The sequence below is a fragment of the Corvus cornix genome, chromosome Z (genome assembly GCF_000738735.6).
Source record: "Corvus cornix cornix isolate S_Up_H32 chromosome Z, ASM73873v5, whole genome shotgun sequence".
Taxonomy (NCBI): domain Eukaryota; kingdom Metazoa; phylum Chordata; class Aves; order Passeriformes; family Corvidae; genus Corvus; species Corvus cornix.
The window spans coordinates 23,319,221-23,340,029 of NC_046357.1; the positions used below are offsets into that span (position 1 = coordinate 23,319,221).

The 20,809-nt window shown below is 41.2% G+C and overlaps 1 protein-coding gene across 8 annotated transcripts in view; it reads left to right on the top strand.

Moving 5' to 3' along the window:
* LHFPL2 (LHFPL tetraspan subfamily member 2) overlaps positions 1–20,809 on the top strand; it is a 117,592-nt gene that overhangs the window by 89,402 nt on the left and 7,381 nt on the right. For 7 of the 8 annotated variants that reach the window (XM_039567831.1, XM_039567833.1, XM_039567828.1 and 4 more), the window contains one exon: positions 13,316–14,094. In XM_039567831.1, the coding sequence (XP_039423765.1) occupies positions 13,665–14,094 (430 nt within the window). In that variant the 5' untranslated portion in view covers positions 13,316–13,664. Of the gene's footprint in view, positions 1–13,103; positions 13,126–13,315; positions 14,095–20,809 lie in introns of those variants that run through there. The other variant, XM_019291978.1, reaches the window with a different exon arrangement.

Consider the following 20,809-nt stretch of genomic DNA (forward strand, 5'->3'; position numbering starts at 1 on the left):
GGCTTTCTGAGTTGGCTGTAAGCAGCGAGAGTCTTGGAGTATGAACGAGCTATCAGTCTCCACACAGGCACAGTAGAATGTCCACCTTTCCTATTGTTCCTCTTCATATTGTAGCACACTGTTATTGTCTCTGATTACAGTAAAACTGCACTGACCTTCCCTTATGCATGCAGCTTTCCTGTACAGGTTATTGTAACAGCCTGTGTTTTCATTCCCATAGTGTGCTTTGTTCCACCATGCTCTTCCTCTCACCAGCTGGTTCCTATTTATTTATTTTCTTTTAAACTGTATTTGCATAAAGAAATGGATGTTTTACTGTTGCTTTGCTTCCTCACCACTTGCAACTGCTCCAGATTTATTTTTAGTATTTCACCTTATCTCTTCCTTGCATTTGCTTGTGGTTTAAGTACTTTCTGCTTATTGTTTCTTTTTATAGCTTCCTGTGAAAAAAAAAAAACCCTTAAACAAAAATATGAGTTTGAAAACAAGGGAGAGGATTGTTTTACTAGGTATGACTGTGACCAGCATACTAATTTTACATTTCAGACACACACATCTGATCTAACCTAACCTGTCATGTTTGTTTGTTTGACAACAAACCAACCAACTAGACCATTTGTATATGATCTTGTTGTAACAGGTCATAAAAAAGCCAAAATTTGGTACACAGAAGTTTTTCCACATTTGGGGAAAGGAGCTATGTGCATTTTTGTTCTTTCAGCATATTTTATTGCAGTTTCTACTGTTTAAAGCCCTCTTGCATACAAGACAGTGACTGTGGAATACAGAGGATTGGGGTGTGCACATCCTGCAAGTAGTATTTGGTTGCAGTGCAGTGCTACTGTACAATTTCTGCAGTTTCTTATTTCAGCCTGCAGCTGGGAGACAAGCTACTGAGCATATTCTAGGTAAAAGGCCTAAGACTCTTGAGAATTTTTCTGATAATTTGTTAAACACCCTGCAGTGAATACTGATGCTCTTCTTTTGTAACTCTCTGTATTTTGTAAAAGCATTGGAGAGTTCAATACCGCTACAAGGTCACACTGCCAAGGTCATGATCATGATGAGCAAATACAAATACTGCTTATAGGGCAGGAATCGCCCTAAGTTTGGTTTTGAAACTGTACAAAAATAAGTAATATTAATAAACACCATACTAAGAAAGAAGAATAAAAAATGATAACTTTGCCATCTAATATCTTCTGCTTTCTATGTTCCCTTTCACTAAATAGGATAGCAGATTTTGATTGTAGTAAAAAAGGAACAAAGTAGTTCTTTCCTTTTTTTGGAAAAAACATGCACAGTAGACAAATGTGAGTGTTCTTGAAGCCAATGACACACACCTTGAACACAGAGGAACACAACTGCCACCATTTGTGGCATCTCCTGCACCAATTTGTCTCTTCCAGTCCAGAGAAAATGGAATTTTCTGTGAATTTTGGTGAAAGATAAGCAATTTTTTCTTGTGCTCTATCCAGAATTACCCAGACAGCATTGTAAAATAATGCTGCAAAACAGGCATCACCTGCTGTGCAGATGACACCAGCAACAAAGCCAGTGGTGACAGCTTCACCATCAAAGACTGGTACATGCTGAGTTTTTCCAAACACAAAGGCAAGCAGCTGATGTGGATCTCAGCCCTACGAGAACCTGCAAGGGCACAGAGCACAAATTGCAGATGTGAGAAGACAGCCTGCTGCCAGGAGGCTGCTGCAGCACTGCTGGCAGCTCTCACCTGGCTGTGCACATGTACCAACTGGCCTTTGGGCACATCCCCAGGACCATCTGCTTGAAGAGCCTCTCACTTCTGTCTTACAACAAAGCCTTCTTTCTAGGAGAGCTACTGAGGAATCTAGATTTTGCAACAGCAGTTACATCATCTCAAGCAAATTGGTATTTTCACAGCTCAATTCAGATGAGATCATTACCCAAATGATGAGTCAGTCCCATTAAATCTTTTGTTCTGGCTGTGCTGCAAATAGACCAGGCTGCACCAAAAAGCTTTGAGAGCTTTTTTCTGTTACTCCTGCCATTGTGAAAGCTTAGGGAAAAAGTGATCACACAAGCAAGGACTCAGACGCTTCATTCAGCCTTGTTGAGTTTTGGTTTTTACCTTGGTAATTTCTGGTTTACCCTAGTAAAGTGAATGCAGTGTACACCAACCAGTGTATTCTTGGAATTTATCCTATGCAAAACACCAGATGGATGAATTAAATTGTAAAAGGTAAACAATATCCCAAAAGAAACAATCCCTTATTTTTACTAAAGATGGCATTCACTGAACACAGATTAATGAATTTTATTTCCTGTTTCCTGTAGAATTGTATTCTCTGACATAAAGATAAAAAGGGGAGCCTGTTGTGCCATTTTGGCACAAGAGATGACAAGCTGATGATCTGCAAGTGTTGTAGACACTGCTCATCCAACGGTGCTTGGAGACTTGCAGGGGACTGGATGTGCATTGAAGCTGGTTTTCTTCCTGTTTGATTTATTCAGTGGATTATGGAATTTGTTACAGTTTTAGGTTTTTTTCTTAGAGCTGTGAGATGATAACTTTTGAAGTTTACCTTTAATGTAAGTATTTTTACTGGTTAACTATAAATAAAATAAGAATTTTATCATCCTTAATCTTTTATCTGTCCAAATAGATAAATCTCCTGATTTGACTTTTATTCGGGAAGAGTGTAGTTATTTCATAAGGAAATAATGTTTCCAAGATTTTTTGTTACATATATATATATATATATATACACACAAGAGAAAACTTAAGCTGTGTCAGATAGCAAAGCAAGATTTTACACATTGTTGGAGATCTGAAGTTTAATAATGGGTAGCAGTCATTGGAAAACATTTCAGTACATTAGGCAATGCTTCACTAGAAAAAAACTTCAAAAATTCCCCCCCAGCCTGTTTTATAGATTATAGTGTTGGTTTTTCTGCCTGCATGTTTTTGTCGTCTCTATGTTTAAGTAGTCTATTTTGATTTGTTTTCTTTATTTTCTCTCCCTTGATGCTTTGGACATGTCATAACTCTGTTGCTCAAAAGTGAGAGAACATTGGGCTAAGCATCTTGGAAAAAAACCAAGCAAACCAAAAACCAGAGAAAATATGGTTTGTTCAATATTCTGGTTTGGCTAAAATGGTTTTGCTTATTTGATTGCATTATCTGAACTTTTAATTCTGCAATCTTAACATAACCAAATAGACAAACACTGGCAAAAGAGTATGTCCTGTTCACCTGAGATAAAAGTAAATACTCAAGTAGGAAGTTTGTTCCAGGTTGGGGATTCTGAGTAAAATTCTGATAAGTTTAAGTGCATGTCTAGTCTGAATGACCATAATTTTTTTCAGCTTTTTACGTGCTATTAATGATTTATTCAAATTTAATTATTTTTGCCTCTGATAAAATAAGTTTGTTTTTAGGAGAGCATTTATTAGGAAACAGAAGATAAAATTTACCATTTGCAACCATTTGTTTTGAAGAACCAGTTAATGCTAGTAATAGTCATTATCAACATACAGAATGCAGTGAGTGCACTGTTTAGAATTGGTTTGAAACAGCAGTTTCCATGATGGACAGTTAATGAAGCTGTTTCTTGTACCATACTTTTAATTTCGCCATGAAGTTCTATGCTTACATAGAACTTGAAGTGCTACAAGGAGATCTAATAGCTAATGTTATATGTAAAGATAATTTTCAGAATTCAGTTAAACGTTTGAAACTTACAGAGCAGACGGATTTCCATAACGCTTGTAGTACGCAGGGACTTTTTTCTTAGTGATAGCTATCTGTCTATGCCTTGGGAGATCTTCAGATATGCAGGTTTGATTTTGATTCATTTGCATTTCCTAATGGGAAAGACATAATGAAGAACTTTCCACCTTTTGGCAACAGTACAATCCGACGTCACCCTCCCACTAGTCTGTAGACTGCATTTGCTTTCAAAAGCATTAATGTTGCTGAAAACTGAAAGCAACTAACCAACCCAGTACATAAAAAGGTGGTCTGCTGTGAAGGAAGTCCACTCCCTACAACCTAGTGGGACCTGTGAATATCTGTAGCTTCATCCTCTTCAATGAGGTACATATGTGGGAAATCATCCCCTAAAGATGTTACAAGTAAATTTATGTTCTTCTCTGAAGTACAAGTGGGAAAAGCTAGTCATAGAGGTAAGTGTGTTTCTTTGGAGGTGAATTTCTTTGCAGCTATTGTGCAATGTTGCTGTGGGAATTGCCTATTTCAGCAGTGAATACTGTAGGAAAAAATCACAGTTTAACTAAGCCATTTCTCAGTGAGCAGAAAATCAAAGTCACTATTGGAAATGTGACCATGTCCACGGTCCGCCTTTGTGGAGAAGGAAAAGTACATCAGCATGTGGTGTGTCAGGGCTAGAAATTCAAAGTGACACAGGAATAGCTGAGGTTTGTGTTCAAAGGATGACAAGAAAAGTGTTTGGCACGGTGCGTGACTCTGCAGAGTATGTTAAATCCACAAAGTTTTAGGGTTTCTAGTGGCAGCATTTAGGTTCAGTTCCCAGTATTGCTGCAGATTTTGTTACATGAGTGAGGAACATCTCATCCGGAGGACTGGGATGGTTATTTATACCTTCTTCCTTTTGTTTTGCCTGTGTATTTATATGGCAGTAAGGTGGATCATTACCAGACCTATATGCATATCCCCACACAGGTCCAGTTTTAGTTTGCACCATTAAGTGCTTCTGTGACACAAACCACATGATATCAGAGACAGAGGCATCACAGCATTTTCAGAGAAAGTCAAGCCGAGAAAGATGCACTTTTTTCCCCCTCTACAAACATTCATTTTCGTGGTTGTACACGTTTTAAGGACAGAAAAGGACTGTTAACATTATCTAGTCTAGCAAGTCAAATTGAAATAAAACAAGCCAGAATTTTGCACATGGCTCAGCTTCTTGCAGTATCTCCAATCTTGGCTTTAGAATTAAACCCAGTTGCTGAAATAAATCATCTGTTTATTTTTGCTTCTTGCTCTAAAATGGGGTTTCCAGAATTTCAGTTATTAGTCTAGATTTTTCCAAGCTCTTTGCAGTGAGCTTCCATTTTAGAGATCCCAACTGAACACAACATTCCTGTAATTATTGATAAATGAAATATGCAGTACTGAAAATATTTCAGTTCTTCTCTCTTTGGCCACAGTCAAGAGGTTATCCATTAATAACAACTAAAGCTCATATTCAGCAGATGTGCACACAGATATGCCAGTTTCTGAGTACATTGCCTTTTCCTGGATAAGGGGTTTCTCGTGCACTCTTTTCAAGTTTACTATTATATGTGGTGCCTAGATACTTCAGACATCCTTGCCAGTATAGAAACATGGCAACTCTGATCCATGACAACCCTTTTCAGTTACTTGAGCTACCACTGGTTCTCCTCAGTTCAAGTACAATGAAAAGTCACAGTAAGGGTGTTCCTGTAATGTACACAAGTTTTATGCATTACTGTGCTGAGCTGCTTGTCTGTATTGATTATTTCTGAAGAATGTTTTACTTTCAGTTTGCATTAAGAAGAAGAAAAATGATTACATACATTTTGAGACAAGAAAGGTTCTCCATCTCAACACTCACTGGTATCGTAGCAGGTAGCTTGCTGTGCAAAGATCCTGTTATGCCAAAAGTTTGTTCTTTCCTTGCTGTGTGAGTGTTACACATCATGAACCTGGGAGCAGTCGATACCTGTGAGGTGTCTTTCTCTTTAGTGGCATTCTGGAAGGACTGACGTACAAGATTGTTTACAGGCATTTGCAGTGAGTAACAGTGCAAACACCTCTGGGTCCTTCCGCTCTCAAAGGTCAGTCCTCGGGTCTACAGCCTCAGATGTTGTCTCAGCTGAAGAATGACCCACCCCTGGCTGTTCAGACAGGCTGCAGAGCCATAACCTTTGTGGTTGCTCTGCTAACAGAGCCACAAATGTGAAAGGAGATACTGCAATGGCTTCCTTTTGGGAATTAACTGAAGTGATGTTTTCCTTGATTCAAGGAACCAAGGCTGTTTGCAGGGCTGTCTGCTTTGGCAAGGGCAAATGAAGAGCCCAATATGGTATCCCATGTTGGCCTAACTTCAATAGGCACATCCCATAGGTCCTTTCTCTTAAGCTTGTTTGTCTAAAACAGCTTCTCTTCCCTCCAGTTTGAGAGGCTGTTCCTTCCTAAACAATCCTCAGATCTTTGATCTGCTGTGTTTGTTAGGCTTTTCCTGAGCTAGTATTGTCTTTTTAGTAAGCAATTCCCTAGTTTGCTGAGAAGTGTCACAACTGAGTCATTCTTTCCTTTCCTGCCTGTTTTTCTCACTAGTCTCATATTACACAATAACCAACATATTAGTATAATAAATATCTTAATACAATATTAATAAATTATTAAGAGTAGTTCCAAATCTGTCACAATGAACTCATGGGAGTGAACTGTTTTTTACAACAAGCACAGATTCCAAGTGTTTTTGTTCTGATGCTCTAGCTTATGCATACACTATTAAATATTTAAATAGCCATAGTCTGGCTCCCTTTTAAAGTAAAAATCCTTTGTATAAAAATAGCAAGGATTTGTTACTACCAAATATTAGTAGTTCCTTCCTTCTGACTTCCCATTTTCCTCCTAACCTCCTTTTTTTTCTGATCAGACTCCTTTAGAAGCTGTAGTTAGGAGTTGTAAGAAGTAATCACAACACAATGAATATTTGAGTCTGCTTGACAGGTGTGATAATGTAGGTAACCAAAAAAGGGGGCTTCAGCTGAGACTTTTGAAGATTAAGACTTCAGTGAGCTAGTGAGAAATCAAAGTAGGAAAGGAAACTCATGATTCTGCTCCCAGTTGGTAAATTCCTGAGCAGTTAGACTATCACTAATTGTAGCCAAGATTGCTCCCTTAGTGATGATTTTTGATGTGATGTGTAGTTTTCTCCTGAGAAGCAACAATAGAAATACTACACATTAGCTTTTCTTAACATTGTAGGCTTTAATAAATTTTGGAATTACAGAGGATTTCAAGTAAATTTTCAAAACACAATGTAATGGCTGCAGAGCTAAGGAATTTTGTAAGTCAATAAATACAGAGCAATGGAACAAATCTCCAGCTTGAGAGGTTGTGGTTCAGAGGCAATGATGGAAATCTGAGTTAGCTTGATCCCTTCTTAGTGGGGGCGGGCAATAAGCAAAGTTTTGTCTGGATAAGGAAAGAGGGAAATGAATTCTGTGTTTAAACCTCCCCTGCAGTTGGTCTGAAAATTTGGAAACTTTCATTCTTGTAGTGATTTCTCAGTGATGTATTGACCCCATTAAAGTCAGTGGGAGTTTTGCCATGGCTTTTAATGAGGTCAGAAAAAGAATAGTGCATTTCAACTGCTCTTTTTTTAAAAGTTGGAAAGAAGTTTTATATTTGTTTCTTTTACAGTGATGTATTCTAGAAACAAATCCACCTGTAATTAGATGGCATACTCCACATCATTTGCAAGATGGAATGGGATAAACATCATGTCTAGCTTCAGGAGACCAACAGTCACTGTCAGAATTCTTTTATTTTGTTCTATATATTTATTTTTCACTTATTGTTGTACATAATATTTGGGCACATGAGGGATAGTTTAATTTAAATTTTACATCTACATTCCTTTGGTAGGGAGAGGCTGAAGTAAACAGGGCAGTTCAAAGGACAGACAAGGAAATAGAAATTTGATTAGCATACTTCGGTGAGTTTTGGCTACTTTGAAAAATATTTTAGTTTTCCATTCACATCTTACATTGTGCCAGCAGGAACATCATCATAAGTCTACATTCCTTCCATTACCAGTGAAATTAATCTGCTTAGTCTGATGTGTTTTCAACCACCTGCCACAGTAATGCACTCATTAATATACCCGTGCAGGTTTAGAATGGTCAAATATTCATGAGATATGCAAATGTTCACTCTAATTCAAAAGTGGAGACTTATCAAAACTTTGCTCTTTGTTCTTCAACTAAAAAGGTCTGCTCTGGAGTGTTGTTTAGGTAGGCAATAATTTGATGAAAATACGTAGGTCAATGGAGAATCCTTTGCTTATTCTCTGCTATTTGTCTTAAGTTGTGCAACCACTTCAGCTTTAAAGAACCTTCTCCTGTTTTGTTATCTGACACTGAGTGTTTTTGATGACTTTGAAATGTGTTATATTTAAAAAAACAAAGGAAAGACACAATGAAGTGTCCTTCCCTCTTTTTGGTCCAGGTGCTTCCTGTGGTGAGTATACAGTGCTTATCAGAAACCAGTGCCAGCAGAGCCCCTTGTGGTCTGCACAGAGAGCCTGCACCAAACTTTTTGGGACAGCTGGTCTTTCCTTAAGTACTAATCCTTGTCCCTGTTCTCTTGTGACAGAGGAATGTGATGATTGTACCTTTTCTTACGTTTGCAAGTCACCTCTAATTGTGTGGGGTAGAAATGCAGAGGTGCACCTTTCTATCTCCTGAGAAATGCTGCTTGGTATCCACTCCACTACTTTGAAGACTGATTGGATGTTGGCAGAAACCTGCCATCTCCTCCTGAACAGCAGTTCCTGTAAGAATGGTGAGAGGACCAAGTGGGAGGAGAATTTTATTTACCAACATTTATCACTTATCCAGGAAATGAACCATATCTAGTGCTCATACCACACAGTCTTAAGTGCCGTCCCTCTTACCTCAGTGGTTTGATGGCTGCCTCATTCTGCCAGGCAGGGTGAGCTCACAATTGAATAGTTTGCTTGTCCAATAACACCTAAGGATGGAAGCTTCTTAAAGTGGGAGCTCCTGTCAACCTGAGTGGGGGTCAGCTTGAGGTAATTGAGTCTTGGTGTGTGAGCCTCTTTCTGTTTGTTTTAAATAGTGGGTCAACACCAACACAAATAGGAGCCACTTCCACTCTCATAGTTCAAAGCATATTGAGAGAGTTTATAACTGCTAATGAACAACATTCCAGAGAAAGCAGTACCCAAGCTTCCGAGATTTGCACATTTTGGGTTATGAGATGCTCAAGCTTGTGTATTGTAAACAAGGTTTAGAAACTCCTCCATGTAGTTGTACTTTGGACCCCAACAAACTTCAGAAGAAAATGTCTAACTGTGCTTGGATTTATTTTATAAACTGGGATGGCTTCAGCAGTCTGTGTGGCCTTCCATTCAGCTGTTTGCTTAAGCCAAGCCAAAAGCCACTTATCTAAAGATGATTTATTCTCACTCTTGAGCTGACAGAACTGGGCTGGAAAGGGCAAAAGCTGAATCATAAGCCGCTGACTTTAGTCAAATCATAAGGGGAGCATGAAGGACTGGTCATAACATTGTTCTGCAAGGTACTTGTGGTGCTCTTGTACACTGCTTGTGGGATACCTTTTTAAAATAAACAGCTGTGGTATGTGATTGACTCAGATTTGAACTTTGCAGCTGTTCTTTTCTATCTGGCTGGTATGCCAAAGCAAAACCCTGCAGCTCAACATCTTTAAAATCAAAACCTTAATTCAAATATTATAATTTGGATCAGCTTCTCACTTTCTGGTTTTGGCAGTAAGCAAAATGGAGGCAATTTTGTTTCTTTATCTAGTTCAGAAAAATAGATGTTGTTTATATACTTTGAATATAGACGTACTGTGTAGTAAAAGGCAACAGTTGAGTAGTCCTAGCTAGAGATGTGAAAGTATGACTGGAGGCAGTGTATCTGGCTGTCAAAATTGAATCTGAAGAGAAAGAAAGTTTTAGCAATGTTTTACGTTGGTTTGATTTGTTAGATTAAAACAGCCAAAAGAATTTTGCGTTTGAGAACTCTTATTCTCTTTGGATGTTTTGAGGATCTGATGTTTTCGTTGACATCTATTCACCATGTTAGACATCACTTAATGCAGTGAGCATGAGCAGGGTTCTGGTAGCCAGGTAAATGAAGCTGAGGGTTTAGTTTTGACCCATCCAAGAGCTGTGCTGTCGAGACAAGGAATGTGGATTAAATGGTGGGCCAGAATGGCACTGCCAAGACCCTCGTGCTGCCACGGTGTGTGGCTCAAATGAGCACTTGCTGTGCAGGGCTGTTTCCAAGCATGGATGGCCTCCTTCCACACCAGTGTTGTTGAATGTAACAGTAAAAATAGGGGGAGGCCCAAATGAGTACGGGGTGAGGCTACTTTTTGTAATCTGCTTCTTCAGCGAGAATTACTTTGAATGAGTTAATACCAAAAGATTTTTGGGTTAAAGAACCACTGTGTATTTTGAATTTGGGTTGTCAAAGCAAGTATTTTGACAGTCGGTCAGAAGTGGATGCTGAGTGGCATGCCGTGAAGAACATACAGTTCTGTCATGGAAAAAACTTATTGAGGGATGGGAAACTGAGAGGAGGAATAAACAGCTAGTTTTCAGCCTTGCAAGGGCCTGGTTTGAGTTTCTGCTGAGCAAAAATAATAAAAAAAAAGCAGGGGGTGAGCAGAGAGAAGCTTCATGAAGCACAGTTGTTTAGCACAGCCTGTAGCTGGAAAGGCTTCCATGTATGGCGCAGACATATTGTTGGAGCTGCATGAGAGATGGTTAGGTTCATTGCGAAAGCCACAGAGGGGAGGAGGTTGTTGGAACGAGAAGAGGGAAGAGGTTCTTGGGGAGAAAAGGTTAACTACATAAATGTGACTGAACTGGAACTTGTCTTCAGTACTTAATCGACAATCTTTCTTCACTAAGTCTCAGAAAGAAATGCCTCTGCCCCTCCTCTGGGCTCACCATCCTACTGTATATGTTTTTGTCTGCCTGACAAAAAGGACTTGTAGGTGAATGGTACTCTCATTTCAGCACCTCACTAGTGCAACAAAAAGCTTATGCAGAAGTTCTCCCATGGATAAGGGTACATCGGCATGTGTATTGGCTCTTGGTATGTTTTGCACCAGAATAAAGCACTCGTTACCTCAGAAAAGCTGAATTGTACAGATTTTATTCAAAACTAGAGTATTTTCAGTTGAGCTGTAGTTCTCAATGACATCTACTACCTAACTTTTAGATGCTGCAAGTTTCCCTTAGCTGCACAACAGGGAAGTGAACTCCTGAGATTTGATATGACCTCCATGTCAGCTTAGACCGGCTGTTTTGCTCATGCAGTGACTTTTCTGGAGATACTGTCTTAAAATCTTCCTGTGATTTATTGTGCTTACATTTCAGTTGGGAAAGAACCCCGTGGTCTTTTCTTCTAGTACAGCATCACATGTTTGTTATCAGTGATACGTTTTTATGGCTGCCAGTGTTCATCTAGAATTTCCACCTACCTAAGTAAATACAAACTTTGTTTTCATCTGTGTTCCATAAACGGTGTTTTATATTCAGCAGTACGGAGTCAGCAGTAACAGCCATTATGGGTGTTCAGCTCTTTTGTCCCTTCCACCTCACTGAAAAGCCTTGAATTACAAAGATGAGGAGTTCATATGGGTGCAATTCTTGCAGAAAAATACAGATTTGAGAGCTTTTTGGAGCATCTTTCAGAAAAATAAAGATATTTTCAATTAAATTCTCTTTAATCACATAGATGACATCAGAAGAATGTAGATTTGTAGTGGACATTTCCTACATTCCAATCATTATTTGAAGTGGAACTACTGGGCAAATTAAGTTTCTTTGGCAGGCTGACACTTCAGCTCTCTGTTATTACAAAGGGTGTATTCAAGTCATTAGTACATCAGGTTGCTTGAAAACTTAATGCTCACTGCCCTCCCGCCCCCCCAAAAAAAAGGAAATTAGTGGAACTGTTTTCCCAGTATGACTAAAAGCCCTTTTTTAAGGCAATGCCAAAACGCTGAACTACAGGAGACAAATTCTGTTATTGCCACATCAGCTTTAAGCCTCTTACACCGAAAGAATCTGCAGATCTAGGTGATTCACTACAACTAGTACAGGGGGGAGTAGAAATTGCTGGATGAAATGTTGAATGTGTGAAGCTGTGTGTGTGCGTTTCATTTTGCATTCAGTGGGACTAATACTTAACCACCCAACTCAGAACTCCTAAGAAATTAAATACCAACCCCATGACAAATCTAAAAACAATAGTGGAGATTACTCTTTTTCTGGCTTCTGGTGACTGCAGCAGCCCAGCAGTGAGGTCCAGATCTGGTTCTTGACTCTTGCCTCCAGTTCAATGTCAGTATTTGGGGTTTTGTGAAGAAGACTTGGAAGTGCTACATTTTCATCATGGAGGGGGTAACATGAGGGCATTTCCTGCTCCCACTCTGCCTTCCGGCAACACAGTTTCAGTTCAAGAGCAGAGGCGTGTGCAATGACCTGTTTGTTATTTTGAGGCCAATATTTGGATAGGAGTTGGAAGTATAGTGATCTCTGCCTCTTGTACTAAGATAAGTGTAACTCTGGGAATGTCATCAGCCACTGTTGAAAGGCACTGCTATGGCTTGGGGAAAGCCCTGGGGAGCATTTTGCTGCAGTCAACAGGGCTGTGGAAGAGGGGAATTGAGGGGAGTTAGGAAGCTCAAGGCTGACCAGCAACCCCTCTCACTGCGGCTTTTGGCCACTTGGCAGTCGCTTTTCCACAGATTCCTGTTTACAATGGCATAAGTCACCAGAAGCTGCCAGTGTTGGATGAGTTCAGGATGCAGTTCATGATGAGGTGTGTGACATACTTGCAGGCAGATTATTTTCCTGAAACACTGGTGCAAACCTTGATCCCAAACCCAGGGAGGCACCACTCCTCGCAAAATCCAGGCTTCAAAGGGGTCACCACATCACAGGGTGAGCTGTCTGCAACTGTAATCTTGTTCACCTCCTCTTGAGGCGGGGTTGGCTAAGGTGCAGTCAGCAGAAACCCGGAAGGTTGGAACAAGATTTCTTCGTTGCCCCTTGCACCTAGGTGCCCACAGCGTGTGGAGCTGTCTTCAGCCTCCGTCCCAAAGGCGGGCTGTGCTGCCTCCCCAAAGTGAAGGCAGGAGCTGCACATCTGTGAAACTGCTTAAACGTGTCCAAACATTTTGCTGGGTGACTGCCAGCACCCTTGGTAATTTGGACCAGAAGAAGATGATGGGGGTGTGGTGGTAGGAGTGGGTGGGACCGCTGGGTGTGTTACTCAGACCTTTGCTCACAAAGTGTTTGACAAACAGCCACCGTGGGATAGGGCACAGCAGATACTGTAAGTATTGGCAGTGGGGGGAGATTAATGACTCCCCTGTAACAAATCAGGGAGGTTTCCAGCAGGCTCTGTTTGACCAGCCCTTGTTAGAGCTTTGTATGTTGATGTAAATCTGCACCAGATCTTGGTTTGTTGTGGGGATGGAAATGACTTTTTTCTTACTGCTGATGTGTTTTCTCTTTTCTTGTAGGTGTGTGATGTCGAACAGTGGGCAGTCCTTGTAGCCACCCCCACCAGCCAGCAGTGTCATGTGCCAGTATGAATATTAAGAAAGAAAAGCATACTTCATAGCTCATCATCCCCAAAAGAAAAAAGAAGGAACTAAACAGAGAGAACAAATGATTGCACTGCTTTCAAAACTTGGGGCTGTTCACTTTTTCTCCTGAGAAGCTTCATCTCAGCCTTTGTGAGAGAGTTGAGTAAATAGAGCAGCCACAGTGATTTTCTTAGGGTCCTTTTTTCCTTTTTTAATTTAATTTTTTCTCTCTTGTGCCTGGATTTTAAGAGTACTGCACTGATCACAAGCCCTGGACATCAATATGTGTCATGTCATTGTAACATGTCGCTCAATGCTGTGGACTCTCCTGAGTATCGTGGTGGCTTTCGCAGAGCTCATTGCCTTCATGAGTGCAGACTGGCTGATTGGCAAAGCAAAGCCTTCAAGCTCCGAGGATGTGGACAACAGAACGGGGGGGTTGCAGGAGCCCTACCACCCAACACTGGGCATCTACGGGCGCTGCACCAGGATCTCCCACATGCAGTTCTCTAGACGAGACACACTTTGTGGTCCTTACGCTGAAAACTTCAGTGAGATTGCCAGTGGGTTCTGGCAGGCAACTGCTATTTTCCTAGCCATGGGAATCATGATTCTCTGCACCGTGGCATTTGTGTCTGTCTTTACTATGTGTGTGCAGAGTATTATGAAGAAAAGCATTTTTAATGTCTGTGGGCTACTACAAGGGATTGCAGGTATGTGCACTTTGAGAGCAACTAAAATTTTTATTTTGGGGGTAATTCAGATGAAGAAATACAACAATTCTGGCCTGCCTGCAGGCAGACTGCATTAGGCAGACCCAAAGCAGTTCTATATGCTGGTGTTTATTCAAACGTAACTGAAATTTATAGCTACACAGCCTGTAATACATTGACATTGGCAGCAGAATTGCAGCCTGATGTGTGCCAAAATGAACTGACCAGCATTGCTTTTGTTTGCTGTTCATTTTTTTCCTCTGTTTGAGTTTCTTTCAGTTACAAAAGCTTCTCTCCTTTGCTACCAGCAGAGAACAAAGTTAATACTCATATTTAAGGCAGTCTATCTCCCTCTCAATACTTTAGTAATTTTTCCATGGACTGAAGGCAGTTCCCTCAGTGTCTCAGAGGCTTCACAACTGTGGTGAGAGTAAATACCGCCCCAGGGCTAAGAACTGGTTGAAGTCACACACCCAGTTCCTCCAGCATTTCATGCTAAGCAGCCTCGTTCAAAGCTGTGAGTTTAACAAGTGATACCTTGAGATAAACCTTCCCTTTAGCCAGCTTATTGTTCAGCTGCAGTTACACAGCCCAGTGAGCTTGTCTTTTCACTATCCAAGGGTCAGCTGTGCTTTGCCTGAAAAGATGATTTTGTTCTAGAGATTTGGTGTTTCTGCTTAAACCCGTAGATTTTACAGAGATTAAATGATTTAGTAAACCAACCCTGAACAGCCTTAGTTAGAGAAATATTCATTTTTCTGTACTTGCCAGTGAGCTATGGGGAAAACCTGTCTTATACACAGGTTTTCATCTTTTGTGCTCTCTGTGTTTGTGGTCATCTGGAGGAGGAGAGTGATCTTTTGCCCTGCCTCTGGCAGCCCTCAGAGACCTGTGAGGAGGGAGGGAATCAGCAGGGCCACCTCCTCTTTCTCTCTTGGTGGTGCTCTTAAGCAGATGGTTTCAATTCACAAAATTATTTAAATACAACAAAAATTAGGTTTTAACTTGTTTTGCTCTAAATATGAATCCAGCTTTCCCCCTTCTCACCTCCACTGAGGTGGTCAAACATCTCTGTGATGGCTATACCTAAACAGGAGATGTAATGATAGATACTCAGACCTTTATCTGAAGCTGGATGGTTTCATTTGCTTAGTTGAGACCTAACATAATCTTATTCTAAATACGCATGGGAAAGTAGGTGAAAACTGACTTTACTGCCTGCTGCAACCCCCTAGAGCCAGCGTTACATGCCAGGGACTGGCTGATGCTGGCTCCTGAAGCACTACCTCGGTGGCTCTCACCATTGTCTACTCCATTTGTCTTCAGTATAGAAGTGTAACACTTATTTCATGTCACCCACAATGTGAGGTTTGTGCTTCTGGAGCAGAATTAGGTCCCTAGATTGGCTAAAGATGCTTCTGTTCATATGATGGCATACAATTAGCATGTCAGGGTCCTTTAGATGAACATGACAGGTTTTGCTGTAGTCACTCCTGGTATACAGAATTTGCCAGAAGCAGTGTGACAAGGCAGCAGCTTGGCAGTGCAGATTAAGTCAGGGGAAGTTGTTAGTTTCTTGCTTTCTTACTCTATACTTCAGAAATAATCCATGAGTATTTTTCCAGGAGATGCACTTACTGCTTGTTTTCTTTTGAAAGGGTATTTGTATGGGAGAGATTGCTTAGCAGCATAAATAGATCTTCAGCATGTCAGGTTTGGGTCTTTTGAAAAGATAACTTTACTTACAACTCGGATACCATCTCCAAATACCTAGTCTATCACCTAGGATTAGCAGGTAGTAGGTACTGGTGTCTTAGAATAGCATTCTGGAGACCATGCTTTTGTGAGAAAATACATGGTAAGACCATTTTATGTTTTATTATCAATCCAGCTGTACACATAATGGGACTTGCAGCCTAAAACATTGAACAATACAATTGACAAAGCATTTCTTATGTGTTAGGGCATAGATCAGTCCTTCTTGAGTTGTAGTGAGCATGGAAGCACTTCCCTTCTTACAATTCAGACAAATGACACATCATGAAACTGGGTAGGAGAGAGGTCACCTTACTGAAACCTTGCTATGAGAAGTACGCCTGCCAATATTTACAGCCAGGCATCTCAAGGCTCACAACTCATTTTCTTAAGATTAGTTTTATTGGGTCCACTGCTACTTTTGTGCCATTAGCATTACAGCATCTGCTAACTTAGTTGCAATTATTTTCCTTATGACTAATGGTGGCTGCTAATTTCAACTTTCTCAGTTCCTGAGTTTTGAAAAATGCTTAAGCAAGCTGCTCAAGAGGGACTGTTGTCAACATGGCTAATTCATACAGGGATTATGATAGATAAACTGATGCCCTGACCAGAGAACAAGATATAACTCTGCCTTAATAATTTTAAGCATAACATCGTTCTTTCAAATGTGAACAATTGTGTTTTTAATAAGCATAGGAGAAGAATTCACAAAATAATTTTGTTAATCAGCCTGTATCAGTCCCATATTTGCAAGTACGTCAAACATCTCCTTTTCAAAGATGAGATGCACACATGGTAGAGTCATCTACAGGAACTCAGGATCTTGCAGACTTAATCTCATTTAAAATCTCTCTATCTTTGCAGTAGAGATTTAATATAATTAAAAACATACAACAACATCATTTATTCCTGGAATTCATCATGACAAAACAATAACAGACGCCGGATATATCTTCCCAGTCTAGCAAGACTGGTTGTGGATGATGCCTATGGTGAAATTACAGAACAGAAAGCAACATCTTTTCTGTTATGGCACTTGCACAAATGTGCAAACTCTCATTTAGATCAACAGGAGGAAGCCATGCACGTATGTAGACTATGGGGATTTTTTAAAATTATTTTTGTGGCAGAAAATGAGAAATACAAAGCCGTAAAGGAAAAAAAGATGGCTCTTGTTTAAACTCCTGTAATTCCTTTGTTACAGAGCAAGAACTTCTACCACTTACTTTCAGACTGCAGTGCCTTTCATTCTGCAGCTGTAGAAACAGTAATCAGTAGCCCTGGTTTTGGAGATGTTTAAGGATTTTTCCATCTGGATAAGCATCTTTTCTCTGCATTAGAGAGTGCAGAGAACAGAGATGTGTAATTGAATAGATAATTACTATCCAGCAGCAAGAAGACTTTCATTTGTGTTTCTTTTTAGGGAAAGTATTCTACTTTTAATCTGTGAATCACTTGAAATGCAGATGCTAGAGGAGGAAGGATACTATTACATGCGAAATGACAAGAATCAATTCAAAGTAAATTTTCACAGTAGTCATGTAGCTGTAGGAAGTAAATAATTGGTGATCCCCTACTGACATACGTTGGTATGTCTGCAGTGTAGTTGCGTATGTATTTACGAATCTTATTTGGCCTTGTGTACTTCACTTTGTTGCTAAGTAATATAATATAAACATAACCTAGCCTCAAAGGAGGGCGAAGAGAGCTTAGGACAGAGCCTAAACCAGGTTCAGCTTCCATCTCTGGTAGTTTCCTTTATAAAGTTCATAATCAACAACTTGGCTTCTTTTATTGGCCTCTGCCATAGCTGGGCAGACAGAACCCCTTCCCCACAGCCAGTGCTGCCTGACTTGCAGCTGAGCCACAATGCACCAGCAGCACCCTGCCTGCACACCCGGGGAGGAAGCTAAATTAGCTGCACCAATATTATCTCAACCACAGAGCTTGAGCAAGCCCCTGTGTTTTTTTGTGGGGAGATTAGAGCCTGCAAAGGCTTTGGGGAGAGCAGTGGGGAAAGGGAGCTGACATGTCAGGAAGGCTAATGGGTTTGGGAGTTCAGTTTTTTTTACTGGTGTTTTGCCATGCTGGAGCAGGGCTGCCTTGCCAGGCACATTTACCAAAAGAAGATAAAATTGTTCCGCTTCTCTAAAGTCTTTCCAGGATGCTGATGGCTTCATCTGGAAGGCTTCTCATGGGTCACTCCCTTCCTCTGTTCACTGTCCACTGTCTGCTAGCTCAAATGGGGCTTGATTAAACTGTTTCCTGACAGAAGCATGGGGGAAAAAAGCATGTAAAAATTGGGTTGCATCAGTCAGAAGACCAGCTGTGTCCCAGGTGCACACCAAAGAGTGTCTCTGGTTTATTCAGGTGAATGCATGGATGCATTTTGCTGTCGTGTGGCTTAGCTGGCTGTGTCACTGGCAGCTGCATCTTTAACAGGTAGGTGTCCAGTCAGCTGAAGCAGAAGTTTGTGTTTTCAAAGGCTGCTGCAGGCAGGCCAGAGAGCATTAAGCTCCCTTGGAAACTTAGTTGAAGCCTGTCTGCTTGGGCCCAGCTGCTGCAGCTTTGGGCCTCCCTCTGTCACCCCAGCAGTTTCTCCTCCAGCATTGCTGGGGAATGACTCAGCTTCTTCTTTTCCAGGGTCTGATAGGCTTTTTTTTCCCCCTGACACTTGCCCTGCTCAGTCCCAAGCAATGATAGCTCTCTCACAGTACTTTTTCTTCTCAGGTGTCTCACAAGCTCTCCTGCATTCTTTCTTCTGACCTTTTAATGATTTCCCTCTATGACTGTCCCTGTTTTCTCCTTTTCTCGGTATCTCAGAGGGTTCCTCCATCAGAAGTTGTTGCAGTACCTGGCAATAGTTCAGTTCCAGGAGTGCAGCTTTACCCTCAAATGCAAGGAAACTTCTCTGCAGTTTTCTACAATGAAGAGGTGGAATTGATTTTCAAGCCAGCTGTGTGTGTAACAGTCTATCTTTGCTGCTGAAAGAGTTTGTTTTATGTCTCTTGGGCTGAGTTGTTGTTCAGCCTGTTACACTTGCTTGGCATTGTTTTCATTTTGGGAGGCTGGGTGATAAGGAAGATGGCCTGAGCAGAGTGTGATAGGAGCCATCTGAAGGGGACAAGGATCTGGAGCTGCTTGTGGGGTGGGTGAAGTAGGATCCAGCCACACAGGGTGGGCTTGTATTGTGTGCAGCCATGGGACTGCAGACTCCTGGCTGCTGGAAGGTAAGGAGGCCAGTGAGTTGTGGAGGAGGAAGCTGAGGAGGAAGCGGGAGGTCAGCCAGGCCTTTCATCGTAGAGGGGAGAAAAAGCAGGAGACACAAGTTGAGGTAGAAGGAGCATGAGGCATCTAGAGCTCTTCCATGCTCAGAGCGTAACGCAAAAAGGATTGGTAGTTGGAGCATAGTTTAGGACATTCTTTTATAGGTGGCATCACCCTGTACAAAAGCAGTACAAAAGAGAAAGAGACAAACTGGTGAGTAAGGAAGAAATCACCTTGTGAGCTCACATAGCCTGCAGACAATGGAAGCTGTTGCATGGCCAGGGACCCAAGCAGCAGGAGAGCAGAGCAAGAGTTGGTTTTGCCCTTGAAGGCAAGGAAGCTTCTTGTTTGTCTTTCTAAAATGCAGAGCATGCATTTTTCAAAAAGCATATTTCCTCTTTGGATTCAGCTCAGAGTTCTTCTTTTCTGATGCCAGAATTCTGAATACTTGGGGTGGGAAGAAAGTAAAAAGGGAGGGGAGAGGGATTTCTGATGGAAATCCTGACAGTCTGAACTGCTTTTGCTGTCTGCGGTATAGTGCTTCCTGTAACCTATATGGCCCAATGCCAGCATGATATCTAATACACACTTGGCTGCTGAAAGTTCAAGCAAAGGGGACTGTTGTCTTGGAATATGCCAGGGAAGGAAAACTGAGTTCAAGTGCTAAATTGCTATTGAGCCTGAAGGAGAGCATTAGTAACTTCAAAGAAATAAAATGAAGATTTCAGTGTTCTGTTAGATTCAGTCGTCGACTCATCTCCTGCGCTATCAAGGTAGGTACTTGGAAACCAGTAGACATGCAGCAGATTAAAATTAATAGAAAAATAAACAAAAATGTCAGGTTTTCAGTGATCAAGTTTGGCAGCTGATTATCTTGGCAAGCATAAATCTCTTCCAACAAACAGTGCTTAATGTGAGAGAGACTCTCATGCTACCCACTGAGAAACATTTTACTGTGCCACATGTGCACACTGAGGTCTCTTACTTCCACCAGCACAGGTGAGATGCTGAGCACTTCTTTACACCCCTGCCCTGGTGATGTGGGAAAGAGTGCTGGTGACCCCAAGAGGCCATGGGGATGTCAGGAGGGGCACAAGGGCTCTGTTTCTGTCAGAGTTTTCATTCCAGGCCTTCAGAGCCAAGACAGATGCTGCTGTTTGTATATAGATTGCAAACACAAGGAAAATATTTAAACTTAGCAAATGCTGTGTTCTCACTCAAACACAAGAAAAAAAGATGAAAAGAGCTGTTTCGAGAAAGGGGGCTAACTTTTGCTTATCTTCTGTCTTTGGTGTTCCTGATGTGGTGGTGAGGAAATACGTGGATTTGAGGTTTTTTTCCTTACCCAGTGCAGATGCCTTGCACTCTGCTGCTGCATAGCTCATGAAGCCACATGAAATTCTCCCCTTCCTGCATCTCCATTTGCCTTTTCCTTCAGGCTGATTCCTCTGCAGCTCCTCTCCCCAGCCCCCAAAGTGAGGTTTTGTTTGTACTACAGGATCAGTATTGAGGAAAGGTAAGGCCGTGAAAGAAGTAAGCTGCAGCCCTTTTACCTCTGCTTAAGCTAAGGCAGGTTGTTGTTTTGGCCTCCCTTACTGAGCTATGGTCATATTTCATTCCCTTTCTGCTAATCCTGCATAAGTGATTGGTGGTTTGGAGGGCATGGCACTCACTACTTGAACAGCAGTGG